This window comes from Thunnus albacares, chromosome 20, assembly GCF_914725855.1.
Source record: "Thunnus albacares chromosome 20, fThuAlb1.1, whole genome shotgun sequence".
Lineage (NCBI taxonomy): Eukaryota > Metazoa > Chordata > Actinopteri > Scombriformes > Scombridae > Thunnus > Thunnus albacares.
In genome coordinates this window covers 4505407-4532388 of record NC_058125.1, presented here as the reverse complement: position 1 = coordinate 4532388, position 26982 = coordinate 4505407, and the positions used below count along the sequence as shown (strand labels likewise).

Below are 26982 nucleotides of genomic sequence, written 5' to 3'. Positions count from 1 at the left end.
CACAGTATCATATATGTTCTGTATCACTTTGTTCCAACTCTTCATTGAAACTATATGGTGTTAACACTCTCATTCAATGGAAATATTCAAAATGTCTTGTGCATCATAACATGACACATCTGGTATCTCTACTAGAATTTAGAGGAAAACGTTGTAGGTTTGAACAATGTTTGGCTGCTCAGCATACAAGGTCAGTTGGATTTAAAAAGGTTAAAAGGTATAGAGCTTTTCAAACACAGTTTTATCTAGATTTTGTTCTTGCACATCAAAAAGTTGTAGCGTTTGCAGCTGCCACTGTTCAGCCCAGTTTACAGTAAACAGGGTCTTCAGGTCAGCTCAGAATATGCTTCTAAAAATGGAAAGGGAAGAAAAAATGAGAAGGAAATGCAAAAGAGTTGCTGATTATGCTGCAGATAAGTCCTCACATCTGTGCTCAAATAAATACCAATCATTTCCCTTTAAAAAAAAAAAAAAGGGCTCGCTAAAAGGTTGATCATGGTCTTAGGTGGTTGATATAAAGGAAATTCCTGGTATAAGAAGGCAGCGAGAGCATGAAACGATAATGAGCCTTTGTTATGAGCAGACAGATGCCGTGCTTTAGTTGTTTTGGCATCAGTCTCCTCGCTGCTTTCCTCACACTGCAGTCATCACTGGCAGCCAGACGCCATGAGCACCGTCAACAACTGCTGCTGTTTTTCTCCCTGGTTGCATAAGCAGCACGGAGGAGGGATGACTGTGTGTTTTGTGTGTGCACGAGGAGAGCCAGTTTGGATGGAGGCTCGGTACTTGTGTGTGACAGCATGCGGTTGTGCCTGGTTGAGTCAAGACATCACACCCTGGCGGAGAGTCTACATCTGTTTACTCTTAGCCAGTCACTTTCCTCAGGTCGCACAGCTATTAAAAACTTTTACAAACCAACCTGGCTCCTGCTAATGCTACTTTTCCTCTCCGCCTCTTTTTCCCCTCGTACCCTTCTGACATGCACATGTGTTTTGTTTTCACAGTTTGTAGCCGCTGACCAGCCTGCAAGCACAGACCTTATGTTTCCAGTGAGACGTTTCCAGTCGTGTGTGTGAATGTAGCTTGATGATCAGACAGGACTGACACTTCTTTTTCACTGTGTTATTCAGTCTGACACTGTGTTCATACTAGCTGTTTTTTGACGGCGAGTCATGTATCCTTTCCAGTAACAACACATTTTCAGCAGAAAGAAAAGCTGCATTAATGGATGCTAGAGCACTTGAGGTTTAACATGAACATCAAAATATGCTGATTTAAAAGTTGTTATATCTGTAAATCAATTTACATAAATCTGTACAACTGAGAAATTCTTAGATGTGGGCAGCAATAAATCAGCCTGAGGTCAGGTTTGGATGACTGTACACAGAAATAACATGACCAGTATACCAAGTGATATGTCAAGTTTTTTTTCATATGGGTCAATATCAATATACTGTATATAACTACATGAATTAATTAAGTCATAATTTCTGTTAAGCTTACAGATTCCCATAAAGAGTAACTTAACACCCTCCTGAAAATCTTGTTTTTGCTGACCTCCAGTGGTTTAACTCTGCACCTTGCTGCAGTGATGCACAGGTGTACTCCAGTGCCCTTTGACATCACCGTTGGGTGTGGTTACAGAAGAAAGCATGCAGTAAAACACTTCTTTTTTCTTTACTCTTTAAGCTGACTGTTGATGTCCTATGCTGGCATCAAAACTTTCTCTGACTTTTGCTAACCCAATAACCTGCTGTGCCTATTTTAGCATTGTTCCTGTGATATGTTTAGTCTTTAGTACGCTAACAGGGCTTGTTACCCTAGCCCTGAGCCTTTGACAACTATGACTGCAAGTGACAATAATGGCATAATGTTAAATGCTAAAACTTAGTTAAACAGTAGAGAAGTGTCAAAAAGTCATAAAGTTAGTAAACTATCTCAGTAATGTCAGTTACACATTTGTATCTATCTGAAGATGGCTAACACTAGCAACATAAGCTACTGGTATATACACAAAGTAAGGCTGTAGCAAAGGTATTGACCCGAGCAAGGATGAGTTTTATCACTTATGAATTCAACTTTTCATTTGTAAGAGGAAGATTGTGTTGTCTTTCTAATGTACAGTACATAGCCTTGCTTTAACTTGCAATTTAGTCTCACATTCAGTCTTAAACATTTGGAAAAAGTAGAACTTTATATGTAGTATTTTTTGAACACAGCAGAATAGATTGGATCATGAAATCCTTCCAGCAATTCAAGGAAAAAACAGCACTATATTCTCTATTATAGATGAAATTGCTTTGTGGGGTGGATGTTGTTTGCATTCAGATTATTAATGTGCATGTATGTGTGTGTGTGTAACACCCCACCCCCACCCCCCACCCCCCCACACACACACACTCCCAAGCACTCTGGAGTTAGTTCACACCCACGCCTCTCTGCCAGTCTGGTGTGAGCACAGTCTAGTCAAGCATAGAAAGTTTCTCACCCCCTTTTCTTCTCGCCTCTCCCATCTCCTCTATTAAAAACTCCCCAGTCTGGCTGATAAAGCTCATGAGTCATGTACAAGACAAACAGCATCTTGGTTCACAGCCAATCAAATGACCGCTCAAATGAAGGGCTAAAGAAACACCGTAGGAGGATACAGATTTAATGTCCAGTAAGTTAACCATTTACTAAACTGTATTAGTTCTGCTGTCAGTGGTATCTGAGTTGTAATTCAACTGACGACAGTGCTGACACAAACCACTGCTGATCAACCTCAGATGATCTCTGATATGGGAGAATGAATGCATCTGGCAGGGATGGACTTTTATAGTTTCAATGATTAAATCAAGATCCACATACTGTTTACAGAGCTAAAACACTTTCTAAACTAGTAATTCAAATGAACAAAAATGCTTATACAAAATCATTTAGAAGCAAGGTTGAACAATAGCCTGTCTAACTCCTTGATCAAGACTAACATATCCTGGCAACTGTTCACCAGACTGACATTAAACGCACAATATGTAATTTCAGCCGCTAGGGGTCTCTCAATCAAAACAATAACAAAAGATGGAGTGTGATGACGGTGTGAAGTAGCAAGGGATCATGGGAGTTGTTGTCTTCGTCATTAAATAACCAGCTTCACCGGGATAGGATTACTCCAGTGATAATCATTCAGGATGTTTTTACCAGGAGCTGAATTACCCACGGAGGTATCCCCCTCTCCAGAACAAACGGACCTGGAGATTACAGGTAAAAACACTAAATAAAGCTGTTTCACCTAAAAAAAATCAGTGTTCCTCGGACAATGTACGCGACCACTGTACGAACACTTGTTCAGTTTATTTCTCTTATAACTTTAGATCCAGACGTTTGGCCAGTTTCTCCCGGGAGTCGAATTATCCGCAGAGGTCTCCTCCTCTCCAGAAATAAACGTACACGCAGATTAAAATCGTTAAAACCCTATGAACCCTGTCCATTTTCAACAATCTATGAGGTTTCCTCTAGTGTTACCCTCTGACCAAAACGATGAATCTGCACACAAGATATCTTATAGTTCAATTGACAGAATACTAAGAAACTAACTGAGCACATTCATACACCTCAGAGAATGAACCCTTTTGATTTTAATGAATCTATGACCATTCAGGACAAACTTTATTTCCACCCACACTGCTGTTTAGGTTCTATGAACAGCTAAGTCGTCAGTATGTTGTTTGTTCTTTTTGTGGGGTGTAATGAACATTGTAGCCTCTAGGGGACACAAGCACTGGCTTTAAACTTCCAAGCCTCTAGTTTCACAGCGGTGTGAACTGAAATAAAACTGAAAAGGTGCCAATTAAAAATAATGAGCAGTTAGGGTTCTCCCTTCTAATTTCATGAACCACCGAAAGAACTTTGCAGAGATCAATCAGCCTTCTCACAAACAAAACATCATTACATGTTGTCATCTGAAAGGAAAAACTTGTTCTGACATCTTGAGAATAAGAGAAACTGTCTTCTAACTTTCCAACCTCCAACTGTGTTTCTTTTGTTTTTCTGAATGCACACAAAGTAACAATTACCCTTAGCGTTAGTTATTATTTTATTTCTTTGTCACGCTAAAAATACTATGCTAACAAGTACTGACTCATTAAAAAATCTAGAGCACTAATTTATCATTTCAAATTCTGTAACATTCCTATAATAACCCTACTGGGACTTAGATAATATCTGCTTACACTTTTTCAGTGAGCTGAACACACTTTACATTCTTGTATTTAATTGCTAACATCATATTTTAAAATATGACTATGATATTCTCTCTCTCTGTTGTCAGTATTGTATTTATGCTTTGTGAATGTCTCCACATGTATCTTATATAGTTTTAATTTATCATATGCATGAATTTATCATATAGTAACATCTGTTGTAGCGACTCAACATTGAATTTATGATATTTTTCCCTTATAATATACAGTACCAGTCAAAAGTTTGAACACTCCTTCCCATTCCCTTGAATGAGAAATTGTGTCCTTTTGACTGGTACTGTATATCAGTAAAGTGAGAAGAGGGAACATTGTTAACGACCTACCAGCACACCACTGTGGTTTTATTGGTTGTTACTGCCAGTTTAAAGCCATGACACTGGAGGTCTCAGTCTTTTTAAATCAATGACGGAAATCTATCATGGTTTCCTCTACCTTGAATAGGTCAACATGTCACCTTTCTTTATGCAGCTTCTAATCTAATGTTCTTGTGTTGTATATGGTTTAAATGCTTTGGAGAAACCGTAGTTTTTTTGCAGGTAAAAAAAATGTTAAAGCACTAAACATCACTGCACAATGCTGGTCACTATATAAACAGCAGTAAATTACAAATAATCACTCACAGCAATCACAGCCACAGATATTAGAGAACTTGCAATACAAATACACTGACCTGCACTTCCTCCTACCTAAAACAACAAACACCTGAGTGAGACCATGGCCCCTTGTGACCTGCAATTTGACCTTTGACCCTTGACTCTGACCTGCTTGCGTGGATTTCCTGCGGGCCTTCTTGATGTCTTCTTCGATCTTGTTGCTGAGCTTGATCTCCAGCTGCTGAGTCTTCAACTCCAACTCCTTCTGTCTGTCAGCCAGAGCTTTTCGGGCCTGACGGTGATAAGGGACTACAGTCAGATACATGCTCAGATCTCACAGCTGCAAGTGTAGAGAACTTTTTATTCTAAAGCAAGAAAAAAACATGAGGTTGAGTTTCAGCTAGCACTGTGTGTAGTGTTCTGGAAACAAGCATCATTCCGCCAGGGGTCGCTATATACCTAAAACCATCAATGGGTAAAATTTACCCATTAATACTAAAAAATGTACTCTGTCATTGTATTAAAGCATTGTCTTCACAAAGGAATGTCTAAAGTCACAAAATGAGTTTGTTTAATCATCACCTGTGTTTTGGTTATAATCTATCCTTAAGAGCACTAATGGCTTTGCATGGCCGTCAGTATAAATCAGCTTAAAATGACACTGAAAATAACTATTAGAAGAAAATATTTGCATATTTTTGTGCTATGATATTATCATAAAATCACATTCATCACATAATGAGATAACCCATGACCAAAGTAGCCTAAATAGTCAAAATGGACAATAATGAGCCATAATAATAACAATAAACAACCACCACACTTATGGGTGATTTAATGTTGCAACAAAATCGACATGACAAAGTCAAGTGCACAATTTCACCTAATCAATTATTAATTTAGGCATTTCAGCAATGTGTGAATAAGAGAAAATCACCAAGAAACTTGAGGTAACTGTGAAAGTTTTTTTTAAATTCATAACATCATAATGCAAATAGGTCAATATATGTTTCTCTTTTGATGTTCCATTCATGAAAACAGAGTATGGCAACGGGGAAATTAGGCTTAAACAGCCTAAACATTAAACTGTAACACTGAAAAACAAAAATGAATGAATAATCAATTAACTAAAACTAAGTTTTACACACAATAAACATTTGTGAGGAGGCAAAATCATCTTCATTTGAACACGTGATTGTATGTGTCCCTCATACATGCTTTGAGCAGACATTCAGAACCCTGACTGTTCATTTTCCACAGACAGCTTCCTGTTCTTCAGGCACTTGGCAAAGGTTTTTTTGCAGGTCATTCTCCTCTGCTCTTTTTATAATTTAATTATGACTTAACAAAGTCAGCAACTACAACAATAGTTGGTGGTTCATAACATTATTTTAGGTAATGTCAAAGACTGGGGGACAAGAATATTTTATTAAAACATAGTAAAGTACAATTGAAACAACAGTCTGCTTCCATTCATCACAGTGATAATGCAGTCTGCTGCAAACTTTCTCAGTATTCATCCATCATCCAGCGTTAAAGCCGCCTTATGACAAGCCAACATAGCCAGCATCCTTTTTCCTGTCCTGGTTTTAACGTTCAATTCTCCATTAGATGAGTTTATCAGAGAGAAACTGTTTTGTCCCTTGTCAGAGCAAATACTGCTCGGATGACAGATTATGTGAGACAGATTTGCAGTCGCCCCAGGCTTTAGCCAATTGCTTTTCATTGTACATATACAAAAAGCAGGAAACATTCCAGAGAAGGGAAACAGCCGTCTGCTTATGGAGGAGATGTGGAATGTTAACCACCAGCAAGACGATTCTTGAAAATATGGTGCTGCCAAGTGCAACGAGAGACTGTGTTAAATTAGAGTTGCTGTGCTTGTTGATGTATTTGTGTGTGTGTGTGTGTACCTTCTCCACTGCTGCATAGCGACCAACCAGCTGCTTCCGCAAGTCGGCAATGTGATGGTCGAACCTCTTCATGTCCTTCTTAAAGTTCTCCCTGAAGGTCAGAAAAGGCTTCTCCACTTCACTCTGGAGCTGCTCAAACCAAAAAGAACCAACAGTTCAACACTGACTGCCAGAGGAGAACATTTTACATTTGAGTGTTTTGGAACTAAATGTTAATTTTGGGTCATAAGGATCAGATTGCAGACCTACTCCTGGAGACCTCAGGTTTTCAAACCCCAGGAATGAGGTGCAACATTCCTTTGGGGTCTCCAGGAGTGAAATGTATCACTTGCTTTAGTAGCCATTTTCCCTCAAGAACTTAACTCAACAAATTTTTTTTGTGTAAAAGATTTTAAACCTGCATGAACTGATTTGTTTGGCTACTTGGGTGCAAGAAAAAACAAACTGTAAATACAAACACAGCCAACTGACATGTTATCTATCACCTTTTACATTGAGAAGGCAAGCTTGTTAGCAAAAAGTGGTGCTTATTTACACACCCGGCAGACAGACATTAGCTTCATGTTGGAGTCAAGTTTCTGTCCACCTGACCAATGTAAGTTCTATATTCACTCTCCTTTTAGCTCTGTTTTGGGTCTCCACCAACCTTAGCTGGTAAATTCTCCACTATGTTCACCAGCTAATCGCTAACTGTGTGTGTTTGCCATTTGTTGCTGAGCAGGTAGTGTACAGTGGGTTGTCAGAGCTTTTTTGTTGAAAACAGCTGCCATGCTGCTGTCGAAAAGACGCTATAAGAACGGAGAGAGTGAAACAAAACAGTAAAGCAAAGTCATGTAATAATTGTCACTACGAGCTACTCCTTTCACATACAGTCATTTGATCAGTTGTTAAAGCTGGAGTTCAGGACTTTTGTCTCCCCCTTCTGGCAGTGAGAGTAAAGGGGGCCGATCAGCTGTGGACAAGGGGAAGACATTACTCTTCATTTGATAACATTAAAAGTAAAGTAAGACTTTTCTGTTGACTTCGCGACTCATTTTTAAAAAGATGAGAGAGAGAGAGCTGAGAGCACTAGCGAGCGAGAGAAAGAGAGCAGCTCTGGTCGAGCAAGCTAGAGAGTGAATGAAGAGAGGAAGCAGTGATAATAAGAAAGCTGGTGAATCAGATCAATAAAACGTTATTTTCTGATTGTTTCACAGCAGTTAGGTTCTAGAGCACAAACACGCCCACAACCCCACACATCTCCGCTCAACCCTGCAGACGCATTGAACATTCAGTGTTCAATACTGCGGAAAGCCTATGGCTGAAACACGTCCATTGTTTTTGCTGCTGTGCATCATAAAAGAAATGATATACACTTATCTGTGAGTGCTGAAATCTCCATTTGTTATTTTTGTGGTTTCTAGACACACCCTAAGAAAAAAAAAGTTTACTTCTGCACTCTGGTTCAAGGCAGTATCGCCCAATGCAAGAAGATAATATTTAATTGCACATTACCTGCTAGCAATGAAAAGTTTAGCATTGAGTTGGACCCATAGCTAACAAAATGACTCACTCTTTGTGAGTGTCCTGCTTTGAAGATGAGTGTATTTATTTATTTTATTTTTATTTTATTCTATTTATCTATTTATGTGAACTGGGTAGACTGTGAAACCGAATTACCCTTCTGGGATAAATAAAGTTGTCTGAATTTGAATCTGAATCCTATCTCCCACTAACAGCGCAGGACTGTGTGAACATTTTGGCTTAATGGCAACAGTTGGAAATTATCACACCATGACGCTCGCTGGCCCCAAAATACTTTTTCCATATTACATTAAATTAACATTACAACACAAACAGCTCTAAAAAATGAATACATTATTTTGAGCATCAACACATGGAAACATCTCTGTATCAAAATTTGAGCCATTATGTACAATAAAAATAAAAAACCTCTTTTTTTATGCTATTCATATGTGCGGGAAGCCAGTAGGAATTAAGCCAGCTTAGCCAGAGAAGGACTCTAAAAGCTTGTAAAACTTTTTCAGCAGATGTGCCCAGTGAGCAACTTTCGCTGGAATGAATGGGGAGCCATCTTGGAACATAGTATCCAGTTCTTTAACACATCCATGTCACACTCCTGGGATGGCTACACTCTTCCCATTGGCTCACAGACCTTTTGTCCACAGCAGTGAGGTCTGTAACTTGTTGGCATATGTAGATAAAGCTTTGCATTCTGAAAAAAAAAACACTGTCACTATGACTTTGCTGATTTGACAGGCTCATACCGATGCTGGAATAAAGTAGGCCAGCTTATTGAACAGTGTCATGCGAGGACAGCAAGTTTGCAATGGGACAAAAATAGAAAATAAAGCTGCAGAAAAGTAATTCCCTACAAATTCTACTGAATTTCCCCAACATCAGGGTGTGGTGGGCTATATAAATAATTTTGGATGGTGTGTTGCTGAATTTCAATTTGATGTCACTAAGTGATCCTGATGTATTGTGTTCACAGTGCAAAAGCACGCACGACTTTTGTTTACTTTCGGATTTCTGATAACTGACAAGAATAAATCTGTCAGGCTGCTTTAAGAATAGAATGACAATATAAATCCAGATGCAGATGCTGTAACTCTTCATGCATTTAAAGTGGTGCTGAAACAAAATTACTTCTTTTTTTCAGCAGCAAGTCATGAAAAGAATTACACTGTTTCAATAATTATATAGTTATCAATCAAAAAGAGGAAATCACTTTAATCCTGCTCTATAGATCTGATTTCATTATTCAAAAAAAAACATAATTAGCTCCGTTCCCTGTAGTCGTTTTCACCATTGTGTCATCATCCTTGCACACTGAGCTAATTAAGATGAGAAATGGTTTGATTTCATGGAACCAAACAACAACTGGGACATTAAATATCAACTTTTCTTAGCTTCCTAGTCATATTTCTCTTCATTTCTGAATGCAAGATATGGATTTATACTAAATTTAAATCACGCACAGTGAGAACTTACGTCTCCAAGGAATGTGATATATATATAAATATATATTATTTTTGAAATGAGTAACCTTTGAGTAAAAAAGCCCTTCACTGGTAATATGAACCTGAATACCGTGGTGTTCACTGTCCCAGCCATCAGTGATGAATGAGATCTACACTCCCCTCCTGTAGCCACATTGGAAACCATCATTCAAAGTTCATTTCCACTCAAATCCTTCCTTCTCCTGCAAGAACCTGGAGCAGCGCCGCACATCTGCGCATCTCTGGAGGATAACATCACTGACTTGATTTCCTCCATCAGCCCAGCTGTAATCCTGGTCTATATCTTTCGTCTTCCCTCTCTTACCTCCCATGACAAACTCATCTCACACTTGCACTTTATGACCCTGAAATTTAGAGCAACGTCCCCCTCAAAGCCAGTGAAGAAGGTGAAAAGTTTTCTGTGCCTTTTAGAGGAGCTTATCTTTGGCTCAGTTGTCAGACTGAGCACTCAAGAAGAAGCTAAAAACGTTGGATTGAGGTCAACGACTAGAATGACGGAAGTCTGGTGGGAGACAGCATGTGATAAATGCTGATTCAAAGCCTGGGTGTCATATGTATGTCCTTCAGCCCACAGTGCCATCAGGAAGCGCTTTACTGTATGTAATTACATTTGAAGGCAGTCTTGTCTGCCTCGTGACTCACATGCACAGTAGGCTGCAGAGCCCACGGTCGATATAGTATCATGCACTGTGAGACGTGAAGTTCCTCACTACATGTATCAGTTTTGTAGTCCAATTCAAAATGTTCTACAACGTCTCAGCATGTTGTCCTGTGCAAGACTGAGATTTTAAATCTTGAAATGAGTGTTCAGACAGGTTGTAAACAAGCCAACAGTTCATCCAGACAATGACCTGTACGTAACTACAGTAAAGACAGATTTACGCTAATGCAAGGGGTTAAATGGAGTCCCATCATAGGTAGGTTTTGATTTTTAGTGCAGTACTTCAGTGTTTTAGTTCAATTGTCGATGACAATGCTGCAACACTAGATGTATCAGCCATGTTCTGCTTTCATTTTACTGTTTATTCCCCACAGTAACACTCACTTCACGTTATGATATGAAGTGACAGTGGGCTATGTTCATACTTATGTAACTGGAATTATATCTTTGTAACTTATACTATAGGACTGTCCCATGCAGGCTCTGTGTTCACATTCAGAGCAGTGATCGACTAATCATTGCAACTCTATCATAGCTCCATCCAAATATACAGTAAAGTTGTGTTTAGACTGAATGTGAAGCAAACTTAAGTGTCAACAGACATGATGTCACTCTGGTCTGTGCAAACTGAGACGAAGACGTGTCAACACAAGTTGAAAATGTTACAAATTTAACGAAACATCTGGACTTTCCCAAACCTTTGTGATTCCAGTTCATTAACGTAAAGTATGCAGACAAGAATAAAAGTCGGACATTTTTGGATGAAAATACATACATGGTTGGTGCATATGTTGCTACGTAGCTACAGCTAATGTATGTACGGTTGGCTGTTTGGGACGAACAAACGGATTGGAAACACAATCCAGGTGAATATCAGGAAATTTGTCAATTCTTCACAGATATGCATAACTTCAGGTACGGGGATCAAGCAGGCTGTCGCTAATTAGAGGTGGAGAAAAGTAAGATTAATTACTTTTGAGGAGAACTTAAGGTGAACCTCAGCTTCATCAGTCAGACTCTTCTTCAGCTGGGCCCAAGCCTCCCCCAGAGTCCTGTGAAGAGATAAGAAGGAGGACGAGAGAGAGAGAGAGAGACAGTATGTTTAATATGTTACACAAGGAAGGACCACACACACTTTAACAGAAAGTGTTGGGGAAAAGGGGGGAGTAAGGCAGAGCTTGTGAGGGGGCCGGGTGAATCTTATCACACACACACGCAGATGGGGTTCAGCAGCAGAGCCAGTGCAAAAGTTCAACGGATACACAAGTAACCAGTAAATCTAGAGAGCTGAGCTGAGGTCCACAGCCAGTTCAGCAGATGATTAGGATGTATGGGACATGAGATATGGCTCAGCTTATTCTCTCAGCTATGAGTTCAGCTTTTCAACACAGCTGGGGGCAGTAACACAGTGAGGGCTTGTATTGCTTTGAAGATAAGTGATAAAATTAAGTTAACTGATGCATGTTAAGTAATAATTACACAGAACTTGTCTTTCTAATAGACCAGATGATTCATAATTAGCACTGACAGTAAATGGAATGAGGCAGAAAGCCTCTCCATTGTTCTTCAAGCTGAGGAGTGTAAAACAATCATCCAGAAGGCAGACGGTCACAGCCACGAGGCTCTGGGTCCAGGACTGACAATCTTTATGGGTAAGTGGGTCACTTCAAAGCATCTCTCTGAATGGAAGACATGTGTGGAATTCCCTCAGACTGACATCCAACACATTCCTGACACTGTCAGGGTAAAGTCTGGCACTTGCACCTCTCAGGCATCAAAAAAGGGTAAAAAAAAAAAAAAAAAGATTTTGAGATTTTAAAAACTATTTTCAAAGCATATGGTTGCTGATCATTAACTTAAATGTAAAAGAATTTCCAAATATTTGATAATTTTATCAAATATTTGGAAATTTAATTTTTTGACATATTTGCAAATTATATCTCTTCCCTAGGTATTCTTAATACATTCGCAAACCTGATTTGTTTTTCTGTACATGTTCACACATTCAGATACAATCAAGCAAATTTTTTCACAGTCTTACAAAAGTATTACACAACTGCAGAATGTGAAATTATTTCTGAACATCACATCAAAGGCTCAAAATCTTTTGGACCCTTTTGAGATTCCATAAACTGCTTACACAGCATAACAAGAGCAGTCAGATGAGAGACTTGCATATGATAATGAATAGCTGATGTGGTTTTATAATTCAAGCCACAGCAACTGTGGTTTGACTGGAATGAAGAGAGTTGTAAGCATGAGTAAAACAGCCACCATGGCCGAACAAAGAAAGCAACCTAAACTTTATTAAAGGTAGCCTTTGGAGTTTTCTTGTAAACAACCACAGTTTATGTTTACATTTAGTGTTACTCACCATAACACACTAGGGGTACCCCCGAGGTTGAACTAATGTATTGAATGTATTTTGTTCCTCATGGAAGGTTTTAAAAGTTTGAAACTTGCATTGTTTACATCCATGTTTGCTTGCTATCAGTTTTCTTTTTTCCTGCCTTTGTTAGTGCAATGCTGCATTTCTTGACGAGTTACTGCCACCTGTTGCTCAGTGGAATAGCGCAACAAAAACTCCACAGGGTACCTTTAATTAATGAATCATTTAAGGAAAAAGACAACAAATTTAGCGCAAAAACTTCACAACAATGATCAATAAACACTTAAGGTGCAGTGTGTAGAATTTAGTGGCATCTAGCAGAATGGACAGAAATGGAATATAATATTCATAAATATGTTTAATTAGTGTATAATCAACTAAAAATAAGAATTGGTGTGTTTTCATTACCTTAGAATGAGCCCTTTATATCTACATAGGGAGCGGGTCCTCTTCCACAGAACCCGCCATGTTTCTACAGTAGCCCAGAACGGACAAACCAAACACTGACTCTAGAGAGGGCCTTTCATGTTTTTTGCAAGTTTCATGGCCACCGTAGGTTCTTCTACACACTTGGAAGGGGAGGGTGAGGGGAGAGGTATTCAGTTGGTTGTAATATGCAACCTCACAACTAGATGCCACTAAATCCTGCACACTGGTCCTTTAACAAAATTTAAAATATTAATATAATAAAATAATAAAAAACAATTTAAAAAAAAACAATTGAAACTGATGACCCAAAATGAAGGCAATCTTTGTTTGTTAAAGCGACTGTTTAGAATTTTTATGTGACTGTAGAATCTTTCAAATCATTCTCACATCATTATTTTTTGTTTGTTTTTTGTTAGTAGAAAAACAACACAATCCTGGTGAAAATTGGTGCAATCTATGTGTTGCTTTCAGCCCATCGGATACATCTGGTGATTGGATTTAGCATGCATCAAGGTCTGCCACAGAGTCTTTTTTGATAATACCACTGGAGGGCATTACGGTTGGAAACACGCTTTAACTGAAAAACTCTTACTTCCAGTAACAGTGAATCTTTAATAGTGACTTCATCCTGCACTAGTTGATATGAACAGAAAATGTAAGCAAGCTGTCAGAGTCATCACAAATATTTGAATTTTATTATTAGTTTTTTATTTTTCATTTCATTTGTTAACATTTTGCTCACTACATTATGTCCCACCAAAACATGTTGTTTCAACAGGAATTCAACATTTTAAGCAAGTAAAGAGGCTATTTCATGGTGTGTTTAATATGGTTACCTCAAGCCAGGCCAGTATGAAGGCTCATAAATATACTTTATGTTCTCCACGTTACAAATAAATGAGAAGCTAGAGAATACCCAGACTTTTTATTCATATCTCATGATTTAAATCTGCAAAAGTCTCACCACTCCAAATGTTATCCACACTTAGTGCATTACATCTGTCATGTCCCTGCAATCTTAATATAATGCCAACAACATACTGAATCTCAGGGAGAGTGAATCTCCTGCCATGTACTCCCTCCATTCAACACAACAGATACACCGCATGATTGGTGGCAATAAAAAGTGGTCACGTGCCTTGTGGCCACATCTCTACCAAACAAATGGTAAATTCAGGAAAAAATAGACGGCTGGTTCTGGGCTGCGGCCACTCGGATGGTAGGAACTGAGCAACAAAACAGCGATTGTCCTGTCTGACAACAGAGCTGGCCTGAGGGAGAACATAATGAAAGTATTGTGTTGCACTTTTCTGGGTGTGGGCAGACTGACCCGGCTGGCATAATCTGGATCCTATATGGAACAATTCCATCCCACTGTAGCCCTCTATTACCATGCTAATATGAAGAGGGGTTATCTTATATGCATGTAAACAGTGCAAGGGAGGGTAAGCCTACACCAGCTAAACCTTGTTGGCTGTCTCGTTTGCACCATTTTCTTGGTCTGATATAAAGTTTTTAATATAAAACTGAGTAAACAAACTAATACTGTAATGTCCTATGAGGTTAAAATGAGCCTATGAGCCATGGTGATAATTATGGGATAATGGTAAATGCTAAAATGTAGTGTCACAGTATCACAAGTAGAGAAGCATCAGCAAACTGACTCACTAATGTCAGTTATACATTAATATCTATCTGATGTTTGCTAACATAGCTAATGTTAGCTGCCATTAGCTACTGGTAATACCAGAACAAGAAAGGCTGTATCAGCAAAACACCTGTTGTGTATTGAACTGAGAGAGGGTGTATTTTAGTGTTTATGAATTCAAATTTTGTATTTTGTAAAAGATAAGATGTGTTATTTGTCAGAAAGGAACACTTGAAGCCTAAAAGATCACCAAAAGCCTTTCCTTAAGTTAAAATGTAGCATAGTTATAGCAGAAGAGTTTACAAGGTAGAATTTTTTTTTTTTTTAATCAATAAATGAAATGTGCTGCACAAACTCGATCTTGCATCGAGATATAGTTGATACTAAATATTCACAGCTTGTAACTGCTAGGTGTAAGTGCTGGTCAGCTAACTGAACCAACTGACAAAACTCACCTGCTAGCTTAAACCATCAAAAGCAATGGTTAATCAACCAATATCATTACAGATTTTAACTAGATCTGATTTAATATTTCTAGAATATTAATCAACCTGGCAAAGTTTATGTTAATTACTTTTCACAAGCACACTATGAATCATATTACAAAATGATATAACTATAACATTAGACCAAATGACCCAAAATGTTGTTTGGCAAGGTAGTGTAATTGGAAAATTCCCACTCTCTCTAAACAACATGAACTCTATTTATTCTGAAGCATATATTTAGCCAAATAAATAATACAAAGTAAACTATGTTTACAAATGAATAGCAGGGAAGTTTCATATATTACTCAGCTTCCTCCAAGTGTTATCTTTAAAAGTTATGTTACTGCTTATGATGCAACAGTGACTTCCTGTGTACAATGTTGATTGTACTGTGGTTAGGCAGTGTGACACCCAATTCAGAGGAATATTAGCTATATTGCAAATGTTTTCAACATGGTACCACATTGTATTTTGAAAGCCAAAATGGTGCTTCCACAATATTTAGATAAGATCATAAGGTCATAAATGGCTGTTGATGGCTGTTCCCATCCCGCAGTATTTAAATAGTGTCATAAATTTTAATAACTCTCCCTCTCACTCAATATTTGGTCAACCCGTCTGCATTATTCCTGTAGGTGATCCTCCAGCATCACAGAATCTGATGGGTGTTATTTTTAGGTGTAACACTGGTGCTACAGAAATTTGTGATTACTAACGTCTTTATGTCTTAAATCTAAGACATTCCTTAAAATTAAATGTTGCAACAGTTTAGTTATCACTAGTTTCAAACTAGATAGTTACTAAGAACATTAGAACTACACAGACCCACGCATAAACTTAAAGTCCCCCTTCACTCAAAAATGTGTTTTTCTTCTTGTTCTTTCAGTTGGATGTTTGAGCTTCACTGTGCAGAATGATGTATGTGTAGAGTTTGTTTACATATTCATCTGCTGAAGGAGGAACCTTTCTCTGTACTCACTGAAAATCGGAGTATAGGGCATGTACCTACGAGCATATGTGACATCACAACTAGTTTGGAGGCTAATCCTGGTCTATGCAACTATGCAACTTACACAAGTGTGATGTGGAAATTTGAATCCTCCAGTGCACAAACACTTGGAATGGACTTTACAGAGAAGAAGGAGACATCTTGTGTCCAGCTGTTAAGCTTTTGAAAAGAAAAATATTTGCATATTCATACATTTTAATGAGGGAGATGGTGTAGAAGTCATTTTAAGGATATTAACCAGGTAACTGAACTTTTTTGTGTAAAAATTATATTAAACACAAATTATTATTTAAAGCAGAGTATTTTTTATATTTCTTAAAACATGCTTGGAGGGGATCTTTAAGAATGAATCTATGAACAGCTTCTGCAACCAATTCTAGTTCAGTATTAATGTGATAACATGATGAAACTACCAATGGAGCATTGACATATTATACTTGGATTATGTGTTTTAACATGTTTTTCAGAATAAAGTAATTTCCAGCTGACTTTCTGTCACGTTGCTAAGCACTCCAACTGTTTCCTTGTGGAATCTCTTAATAAAGATGAGTTTAATAACAATGCCGTAGGTGGCGTCCGTACAAATCCCAGCTTCTTCTCTTTGTGGGTGTCTTTAGCTGGCCGTGCCCCTCTCAGCTTCCTGTTACTTTACTTTCCATGTTCCTGTGTCCCCTCGCAGAATCAGACAAAGCACTCCCCTCAGCATGATATCCCCTCTGCTGTCAGACTGAAGAAAAGAGGAGTGGCTGCAAACTCTTTCTCCCCGCAGGGTTTCCCTCACATCCCCCTTCCCCTCCAAAGCCCCAACATGCACAACGTAACATTCTGTCTCCTCAAATCTCCCTCCCCTCATCTTCATTCTTAACCCCCTCCCTTACATCTGTACCTTCTCCCCTCCCTCCCTCCCTCCTCTCCTCCGCTCTCTCTTAATAGCTGAAGTATGCTGCAGGATGGAGATCAAAGGATCCAGTGATTTACAGGAAGGTCATACTGTTTCACAGCATAACTGACAGGGCCTCCAGACCAAGACTCACACTGGGATGTCTCGCCTGGTTGGCTAGTTGACTGGCTAGCTGACTGAGTAGCAGTCCGCCTGGCTGGCTAATTGGACATTAGTGTTTATTTGCATCCACCAAAATCTCCCAAAAACACACTTTAAAGAGATAATGTTACTTCAAAAAGGCAAAATAACACATTCTGGCTCATACAAATGAAAAGTTGAATTCATAAGCAATAAAACAGACCCTTGCTCTAGTCAATACACTCAGGTTTGCAACAGCCTTACTGGTATGATCAGGGGCTTATGGTGGCTTATGTTAAAAAAAATAGATATTGCTGTGTAACTAGAGCACAAAGTGGGCTGGTATTCACTGGTATTGGCAGTTTTACATTTTACTCGTGTGTACTGTGACTTTTTTTAAGCATAATCACTTCTCACAGACCGTCAGTGCTCTTATAAGCCCTCGCAAAATCAGATTATCTGTGTGATTCATGATAGCCCTAGCTAATAACAAATGGGCTCATCTGTGTCTGCTCTCGCCTACCTGCTTTTCACTCTTGGCAACTAAAAATCTATTGTAACGTAACATTAGTAATGTCACACTCATGTTAGCTTGGCTCCATAAGGGCAACACAAACAGGGTGATGACACAATAGAGTTTCAAATTCTACCCAACCAGTGCTAAATGCAGACCAGGAGCACCCTGAGCAAGCTAATGTTAGTACTTAGCAGCAAAGCTTGTCGATGTAGCTCAACAAAAGAGATGGCTACAGCAGCCAGCTACAACAAGCTGGATTTAACATCACTCAAGATGAACACCCCAAATTTTTGCTTTTAACACCTCCCTGTCACATTAGAACACTAGAAAGCTGTTCACATAGAGGTGGCAACCAAGTGATGACTGTCATGAGCATTCTACAGCTGAAGCCTTTTTTGAGTATTATTCAATTATATGTTCAATTTACATAAAACAGAAAAAAAGCAAATTCTCACATTTGAGTAGTTGGAAACAGTGAATGTTTAACCCTTTTCCTTGAAAAATGACTTTAACAATTGTCAAAATAGTTGAGAATTGATTTTCTGCCATTCAAATAATTGATTAATGGACTAAGCATTCCATTGCTTATTTGCACACAGTCATCATATCAGGGGATTGTAAATATTTTCTCTTGTCTAAATGCAAAGTGCATTTTTAAATTCATTTTTTTTTCCCCAGACTGTCAATCATCTGACACAGAATCTCTACAAGTAGTATGACTATTGTTTTGTAGATGACCCTGACCTTTGACCTCCCTGGGAAGAAATATGCCCTCTATGGTGCTATAAAGTATCATACTATTATTATTGCAAAATACGCTGTGGAGAAAGGAGCCCAAAAACATATTATTTATAGCCTCCTCATGTCCATAAGTGGGAAAGTCTGGCAGGCTGCTTTTCAAGGGTTGACGTGCCTTTTTTAAAAATTTTTAATATTGATTTATATCTTCCATGCTGCCATATGTGACGGGCTATGATGAGAGGAGGTTTCTCTCTCTTCAAACAATCTTTCGAGGAGGAAGGTCACTCACCCTTCTTCCTGGCTTGCTAGAGGGATCTGGGAAAGCTTGGAGAGATTCTTGGCGTACTCCTCTTCTATCTTTATCCTGAGAGGGAAGTAGAGAGTTTCATTACCACACAGCCTTTACGCAACCCTTGCCGTTTCTATGCGCTTTTCCTGTGTTGTGCAACACAGCGATGTACATGAATGAGTGCAAAAAAGGGAAACACTTTGTTTTAATGACAACTGTATGGTTTTCATGGTAACTTCAGCATAAAGCATGAAAAAAAAAGAAGAGGGCGGCTGATTAAAAAGCTGATACCTCTCTCGTATGAACTCAGCCATCTCTTTCTGCATCTGTTTCCCCTTCAGCTGTTTCTGCAGCAAGACCTCAAATCCTGTGATGTAGCCGTTGCCCTGGGGATCCTTCTTATCAGTCTATGAGATAAACATAGCAAGCACACGAGAAACACATTGAACAAACACTTTGCAGCAAACATGAGAACGTCACACCTCGACCCACTAACTCAGTGAAATAAATCAGCTGCCGCATTACTTCAAATACAGAGAGGTTACAGCAACATCAGATAAAAAGGGTCAGGATCAGTCAGTGTTTACATGCACTGTAGTAACCTGGTTACTGTAAAATCCATGTACACATGCAGTAGGTCAGTAATCTGATTTCCCTCTACACCTGACCATATTTTATAACCTTAGCTCATTTTAAAGATGCATTAATCAATATTTTGATGTTAACAATTGATCAAATATGTTTAATAATATAATAAAGGGCTCACTTTTAGTGACAAACCCACTGAGAATTAGTTATACTTTAACTTTTTTAGTGTCTTTCAGCTCATTGTTTTGGTTTTGCAGCCCGCAGCTTTGCTCTTTTGGTTCACGCTGACTTCTTTCAGCAAATAAAAACTCCACTGGACACTACCTGCCTAGCACCACACAGCAGACAGACAAAGTTTGCGACTAGCTGGTGAACACAGTGGAGCATTTAGCAGCTAAAGACCCAGATATTTCCCTCAGGAGTCGGTCGAGTGCAAACCATAATCGCGAGAGTGATCATTGGCCAGAAACACGACTCCAAATGAATGCTTATATCGCTCTGTTGTGTCTGCGGGATATGTTAATAAGAACCACAAAAAATACAGCAGACAGACAAAGTTTGCGACTGGCTGTTGAACACTGTGGAGCATGAAGACGCTGAAGAGTAAGACATTTTGTTGGCGGAGACCAAAACAGAGCTAAAAGGAGAGTACATACTTGACTTACATTTGTTAGGAGGCCAGAAACACAACTGCAAATTAATGCTAATGTTATTCTGTGTCTGCTGGATGTGTAAATAGGCGATAGGTTTGCTAACACTGTGGACATAACAACTTTATAAGGTTATAAAATCTCAGATGTTGTATTTTTAGCTTGTTCTGCTGCCCCCAAGTGGACAAAAAATCTATTACTGCAGCTTCAGGGTAGTGATATAAGATGCTGCATCCTTAAGGTTTTATTTATGTCAGAGCATTTGAACTGACTGAAGAGTCAGAAAAATCGCAGTGAGAAAATACACAATTTATCTTTACAGCACAGATCATAGATTATTTAGAGTCCTATAAAATACTCAGTGTGTGATTCAGTATGAGATTCAATTTTAGTCAGATTGGATTTAATTATCTTTATTTCACAAATGCACTGCTACATGGATGTTTTGTTTCATCCCTCTGTCAGAGTGGCACCTCCCTGTCAATCTTGTTTAAGTTAGAAACCTTATACATGGCCAAGAAATCCGGTATCTCCAGCAGAAGTCAAGCTTTGCTAACCAGTAACAAGTTTTTTTTTATATGATGTTTAAGAGATTAGGTTACAGCAGAAAGCAGACAGTAAACAGGTTACTTAAGTGCCTGTTAAAGCACTAATTGCCAGTTCATTAACTCACATTAATCAGAGTCCTGAGAACTGAGGCCAAAACCAAGGGGTGTGAGAGCTGCGTCGATGATAAAAACTGACTTGTTTTCATCCAAACCTGTCAGGCCCTGTGTCCACTTTCCCTACAAGCTCTCTCTTCCCACTGTGTTGTTACCTCCATGTGTTTGACTACAGTGTGTTAGCCCCACACATCACACCTGGTAGAGATTACGCTGCAGGGGTGGGAGAACAGCAGAGGCCAGCTGGCTCGCTGCAGTCCAGCCAGTTACATGTAATGTATTATCCAGCCGCGCTGTCGGTCGGATCTTATTAAAGCCAACGCTGATTCTCAGCATGCGGCGTGGCCAGGATGAGATGAAATATGGAGTCATGTTGAAAGATGAAAAGGATCCGACTCTCCAGGATGTTCATTTAGAAATTTACTGGAGAGTGGCAATGTCAACAGAGGGAGAATGACTTTTCAAAAGGATAGTTTTTCTTACTTTGGTCGCTAGTTATTCTCATTCAAGAATTTCACAGAAATCTTTCCCTTCTTCTCACTTTCCTCTGTATAGTCCTCTTCTTCCTGCTTTGAATTATCCAATCAGTTAACTTAGTGTGAGGAGTGGAATAGAAATCTCAGCACCTAGTGAAGTACTACAATGATTCACACTTTCAATGCTTGGCTAAATATACTCAGTTTTTACTCACTTTATTTACAAGAATTTGGCACTGTCACTTGGCAGGCCACATATAGTTATTTTCAAGATAAATGACTCAGAAATTCCATAATTTGGTATGTGAGTGGTACTAAACATCTTCTAGGGCAGTGGAAATGGGTCAAAACATAAAACTCAAGAACGCAAACGCAAGATGATAAACAGCAAAGGAAAGCATAAAAAAACATTTGGTATTACAGAAAATTCTGTTTTCTTCAGGCTTTCTTTGAATATTTGCACCTTTCTTCGCGCGTGATGAAGGGCCACGAGTAGACACTGAGGTCACATGCCAGAAAGGTTAGGAACGATTGTTATTACTATCATTTCCATCAACCCCCATTCCTACTCCTATTGTTTTTCTTTTTTGTTTTAGGCACTATGTTTCCCATCATGCAGTGGGTGATGTAGAAAGTTTATACAGTACAAATACAAAAAGTATAACTTAGTCATGGCATAAGTAAGTTAGCTGTGAGTGAAAAATTAGCTCAACTGGATAAAATTCTAAATTTGGTAAATATGAGTCAAGACCTTGCACAATATGTAACTTGCCGCCAGGCGTTTCTCAATCAAAACAATAACAAAAGATGGAATTTGATGACGTTGTGAAGTGGCATGGGATCCTGGGAGTTGCTGTCTTCATTGTTAAACAACCAGTTAGGATTCCTTCAGTGTTCATTGTTCAGGAGGTTTTTACCCAAATTATCCACATAGGTCTCCTCCTCTCCAAAACAAACAGACCCAATGATTAAAACCGGTAAAAACAGTGAATAAAGAAGTTTCATGTAAAAAATCAGTGTTTCTCCGATACTGATCAGTGGACACAGGACGTCTGGGAGGGTCTTTGTGTGAGCCGAGCTTCCGCTAACGTTTGCTCAGCTTGTTTCTGTGATAACTTAAGATCCAGACATCTGATGACTAAAATCCTTCATCCGGTTAAAAGATATAGTTTAAAATGACCAAGATCTAAAAAGTTTATCATAAAAGTGTGGCTTAAAACTGAATAAAAGTCAATTTATGACAGTAGTTTCTGGTGGACAATCACAACACCGATGTATTATCTTGTATGTGTATACTCTTTGGTAGATGCCATTGTGGTGGACAACCACAACACCGACGCATATGCACAAGATGATTATCATCTTGTGCGCGTATACTCTTTGGTAGATGGTGTATGATGCCATTGACAGGTGACCAAATGAAACAGACCTTGATTTAAATCACGGATTTCTCTGGGTTTGAGAATTGTTGGAAACATTTGGGATAATCTAGGTACACAACTCAACAAAATATATAAAATAGGTTATGTTGAATAGATTTCAACATAAATTTATGGATTTTTGTCCTAAATGAGCATTAGAGAAATGGATAAAACTGGAAAGGTAAGCTGATTCCAGAGGTACATGGATGATGTCTGTGCATTCTGATTGACAGCTACCTAGAAAGAACGGGTGAGATTTCTGAAGCAAAATGTCAATCATGTGCTATGTTGAGTGTTGCTGTTGATCAACCCCCTTAAGATACAGTATATTATGGTCAGCTTGCACTATAGCCTCTTAAAAATTGAGGTAAATTTACCCAGAAATAGTCACAGTAGCTCCATTCGTCTGGTTTCAGCAGCTGTTGCTCCGGCATGCACAAAGGCGATGGGAACGTCACACAGTTAATCTGAGAGAGAAAGAGAGAGAGAGAGAGAGAGAGGGAGAGAGAGAGATAGAGAGAGAGAGAGAGAGAGGAAGAGAGAGAGCGCATCACAAAGAGGGCAGTTTAATGGGGCAGTTTATTGCATCATGACAGACAACTTTGCTTTGATGCCACTGCACTCTACAGCAGCATTGTTAGTACACTGTGTGTTGGAAGACAGTTTATAGAAGTACACACACAGAGACTTCTACTCTGGTATTCAAAGTAGTCTGCACTCTGTTGCTTTGGCAACACTCTAATCTTGGCAGCTCAGAGAACACACAAATGTAAAGAAGGCACTTCCAATCGACCCAGCATTGTTCATTCAATTTTCTGTATTCACTCCGTCCTTGGAGACAGTATTGTCAATACAGAGCGTTTGTGGTTCTCATCCTTTTTGGGATTCATCATTCAACCCTCTACCACAACACTCTGAACATCTGCTTTGGCCCAGAGCAATCAGCAAAATGGATTCCCAAAGATTGCCTTTAATTATCTTGGTGCCGTTAATTGTCTGCTCGCTCTCCCGGCAGCAGTGATGTTGTTGAATATGTTGGCTGCAGGGCTCCCTGCTGTGAACTGCTCAGTATTGCTGTAGGATTTCATTCAATAGAACTGCATGCAATGCGTTACTGTGGCACTTTCTGTGCTCGGGGACTTTGTGTTTTGCTTTTATGTTTTTCTTTTAAACCTCCAGGGTGGAGGAGAAGGTACAGTAGAAGATAGTCTTGCGAACTTTAAATGCATTCACACAACATAATAAAATTCTCTGAAATCACGGCTGTGTAATGACACAACCGCACAAGGTTAGGATTTGATAAGTCATCACTTCCAGATTTAGCAGAACAAAAACTCTGGGTTACCATGAAAATGTAAAACTTACTCTGCAGATTCTTCAATTGCCAATTCAATTTTTCATGACAAGGGAAGAAAGAAACAAAAGGAAGGGAAAGAAACCACATGAAGAAAATAAATTAAGTGGCATGTCTTCACTATAGAGATACAAACAGACCCAAGTTTAGCAAAGGCTCCGGGGCAGACAAAAGGAGCTTTATCTTCTCTCACATTCACTCCAATTAACCTCAGGAGGTAAACAGCCAGCAGCTAGGATGCACTGTTCCCATTTAAAAAAAACTTCAGTGGCACCAGAGAGCACCCCTGTCTAATGCCAAAGCCTCGCCTTTCAGAGCAAATCGACAAATACAGTTCTGTTGATGACTTTTACAGAGTCAATAGCCAGATTGAAATGGCAGAATGGAGGGGAAGGAGAAAAAGGCCTCTAATTCAACCTTATCTTGGCTTATGAAGCTTATAATTTGTTTGAGGGAATGGCGTCCTATTTAATCACTGTGGAGGTCCAGAGGTTGACAGCTAGCAGGGCTTTAGACTGACCCCCGCTTCTTTTGGTAAAGATGAGGGCAAGGCTACTTCCAACACTCCAATGAAGGGCTTAGTTTGTTTGCATTCACACACACAAACTGCTCCCAGAACTTTCTTTCCTGACCTTTGGTGACCTAGCTCAACTGACAATTCGCTGAATCACTCTACCAAACAGTGATTGTCCAGTCACAGCTTAGTACAGTAGGCATAACTTTGGATTTCTCCACATGCTGAAGCAAGCTATATTCAGCTATATTTACTATCCAAAGAGTTTGGACTATGGTGTCTTTTTTTTTTTTTTTTTGCTTTTCCAAAACTGAGAATTCAAGAGCAAAATTGGAGATGGCATGGATTCAATAGCATGTTTGTCTGCTCTAACACAAGCTGCAAACATTTGCATGTCTGGCTAACTAGCTTACTACTCACAATAGTGACCTAGTGTTACTTTCACATCCAAAAATGAGCATATCATTAGCTAACTACATTATTTTGTACGGTTACGATAAACTTTAGAAAAAGCTAAGTTCCCAGTAATTTGGAGCCAGTCCTGATGCTAATACTGTAGAGTTTAGGCTAATGTTAGTAGCTCTGTGCTCTTTATTGGATTTAGGATAGATCACACTACTGCAACCCCAGCCAATTTAGCTTAGTTACGTTTAGCCCTCATACTCAAAGCCTTTTCTCTTGTAAACATGAAACATTATTACTATTATTTGAAAATATGACACTGTACTATAATACTACGGCTAACAAGGTACCCAATAAGAACAATTCTACTCCTTTATTTAAATTTCTGCTCCATCAAGTGGTGGGGACTTTTGCCTGGTATATGTAGCTCTAGCCTCAGTGTCCTAGCATGATGTTGTGTATGTAGCCACAAGGTTCACATTTATTTTTTCCAGGGTTCTTGTTTTAAAAAGAGGCATCAACCAACTTAACAATGTTAATTAGCTATCTAGCTACAGTTACAGTTTGGCTATAAATGAGAAGCTTCTTTGGTCCATTTCTGTCTGAGACTTAGGACTCATTGTTTCGAAAATTACTAAGAATTTCGAGTGGCAAATTTGGCATTGTTATTGTAAACGTGTGTATGTGCCTTGCTAGAATGGAAAAAGGGCCTTGCAAAGGGTCAACTGAGTCTTGACCTTTAGTATATAGTATCAGCAGGGGTTAAATTGGAACCTCAGCCTCGCCCCTCTTTCTCTCATGTTTCCTGTTATAACCATCTGCTTATCAATAGCATCACCCTGGTTGCTATGGAAGCAGAGACATGCCCTCTCTCTCTCTAAAGCTTGTGATTTTAAATGTACTGTAAGAGAAAAAAAAAAAAACAGAGAAAAGAGAAGTCAGAGTGAACTCCAAAACCTCTCAACAGCAGCACCTCTGCTGTTTACCGAGCATGAGGCCCAACAGGATGCAACAACCTGACAACAGAGGGGAAATTATCTGGATGGTGGATAGGATGATGTCACTGTGTATCTGTATACTAGCAACTGAACAACAACACTGAAGAAGACATTAAACACATTTACAGCTGTCATATAGTCAAGATTTTACTTTGTATATTGTCCCAGTGAAATAAACAGTGAACTGCATTTTCCTATATCATCATTTTCAAATTGGGGGAAAATATACTTAAGCTGTCCCCTGCTGGTATCACATGTGGTTCTTCAGGGCTGGTGTAGAGAGTCGGGTTTAGTTCATGGTTAGTTAAGAGTTCCCGTTAGTTGTCCCACTCACCGTGACCGTGGTCTCCTTCTGTTTCCTGGTGGGCGATGTTGATCCCGGGCTCTGCAGGGAGAAGAAGGACGCTCCGTCAAAACCTCCGTCCTCCATGTCAGACATGACTGCTCAACATACACACACTGTCACTCGCACGCACACAAACACAGTTGTTTTCCTGGCAAGCTCTGTTAGCGTCTGTCTGGTGTTCTCTCTGCTCCTGCTGCTGCTGCTGTGTGTGTATGCATGCATGTGTGTTAGTGTGTGTGTTGCTGTGCAGAGTGGGGAGGATAGTTCTGCAGAGCAAAGCAAAGCTTTCTCTCTCTTTGTGTGAGTGTGGATGTGTGTGTGTGTGTGTATGTGTGTGTGTGTGTCTGTGTGTGTGTGTATGTGTGTGATTTCTAACACTTAAGCTTAGAATGGAGTAATTTCCAGTCTCCTATGATAAACCATCAGTGTGTGAGTGTGTTAAGGGGGCAGAAATTAGGAAAGAAGTGTAAATATAAAGTGAGACAAAAGGATGAAAAGTATAGAAAGCTGCTCTTTCTATACATAAAAAAAGAGAACGGGACCTTGAATCATCAGTAGCATAAGTGTGTTTATATTTTTTGAATGACTGGGTGTGTGTGCACAAGTGTGAGA

At 39.1% G+C, this 26982-nt stretch overlaps 1 protein-coding gene across 2 annotated transcripts in view; it reads right to left on the bottom strand.

Annotated features, from left to right (window-relative positions):
* Positions 1-26982, bottom strand: part of LOC122970788 (growth arrest-specific protein 7-like) — a 67953-nt gene that overhangs the window by 7435 nt on the left and 33536 nt on the right. For both annotated transcript variants that reach the window (XM_044337039.1, XM_044337040.1), the window contains exons 5-11: positions 26359-26409; positions 23134-23223; positions 19251-19366; positions 18960-19034; positions 11402-11480; positions 6745-6873; positions 5000-5123 (exon numbers count right to left, since the gene is read on the bottom strand). In XM_044337039.1, the coding sequence (XP_044192974.1) occupies positions 5000-5123; positions 6745-6873; positions 11402-11480; positions 18960-19034; positions 19251-19366; positions 23134-23223; positions 26359-26409 (664 nt within the window). The remainder of the gene's footprint in view (positions 1-4999; positions 5124-6744; positions 6874-11401; positions 11481-18959; positions 19035-19250; positions 19367-23133; positions 23224-26358; positions 26410-26982) is intronic.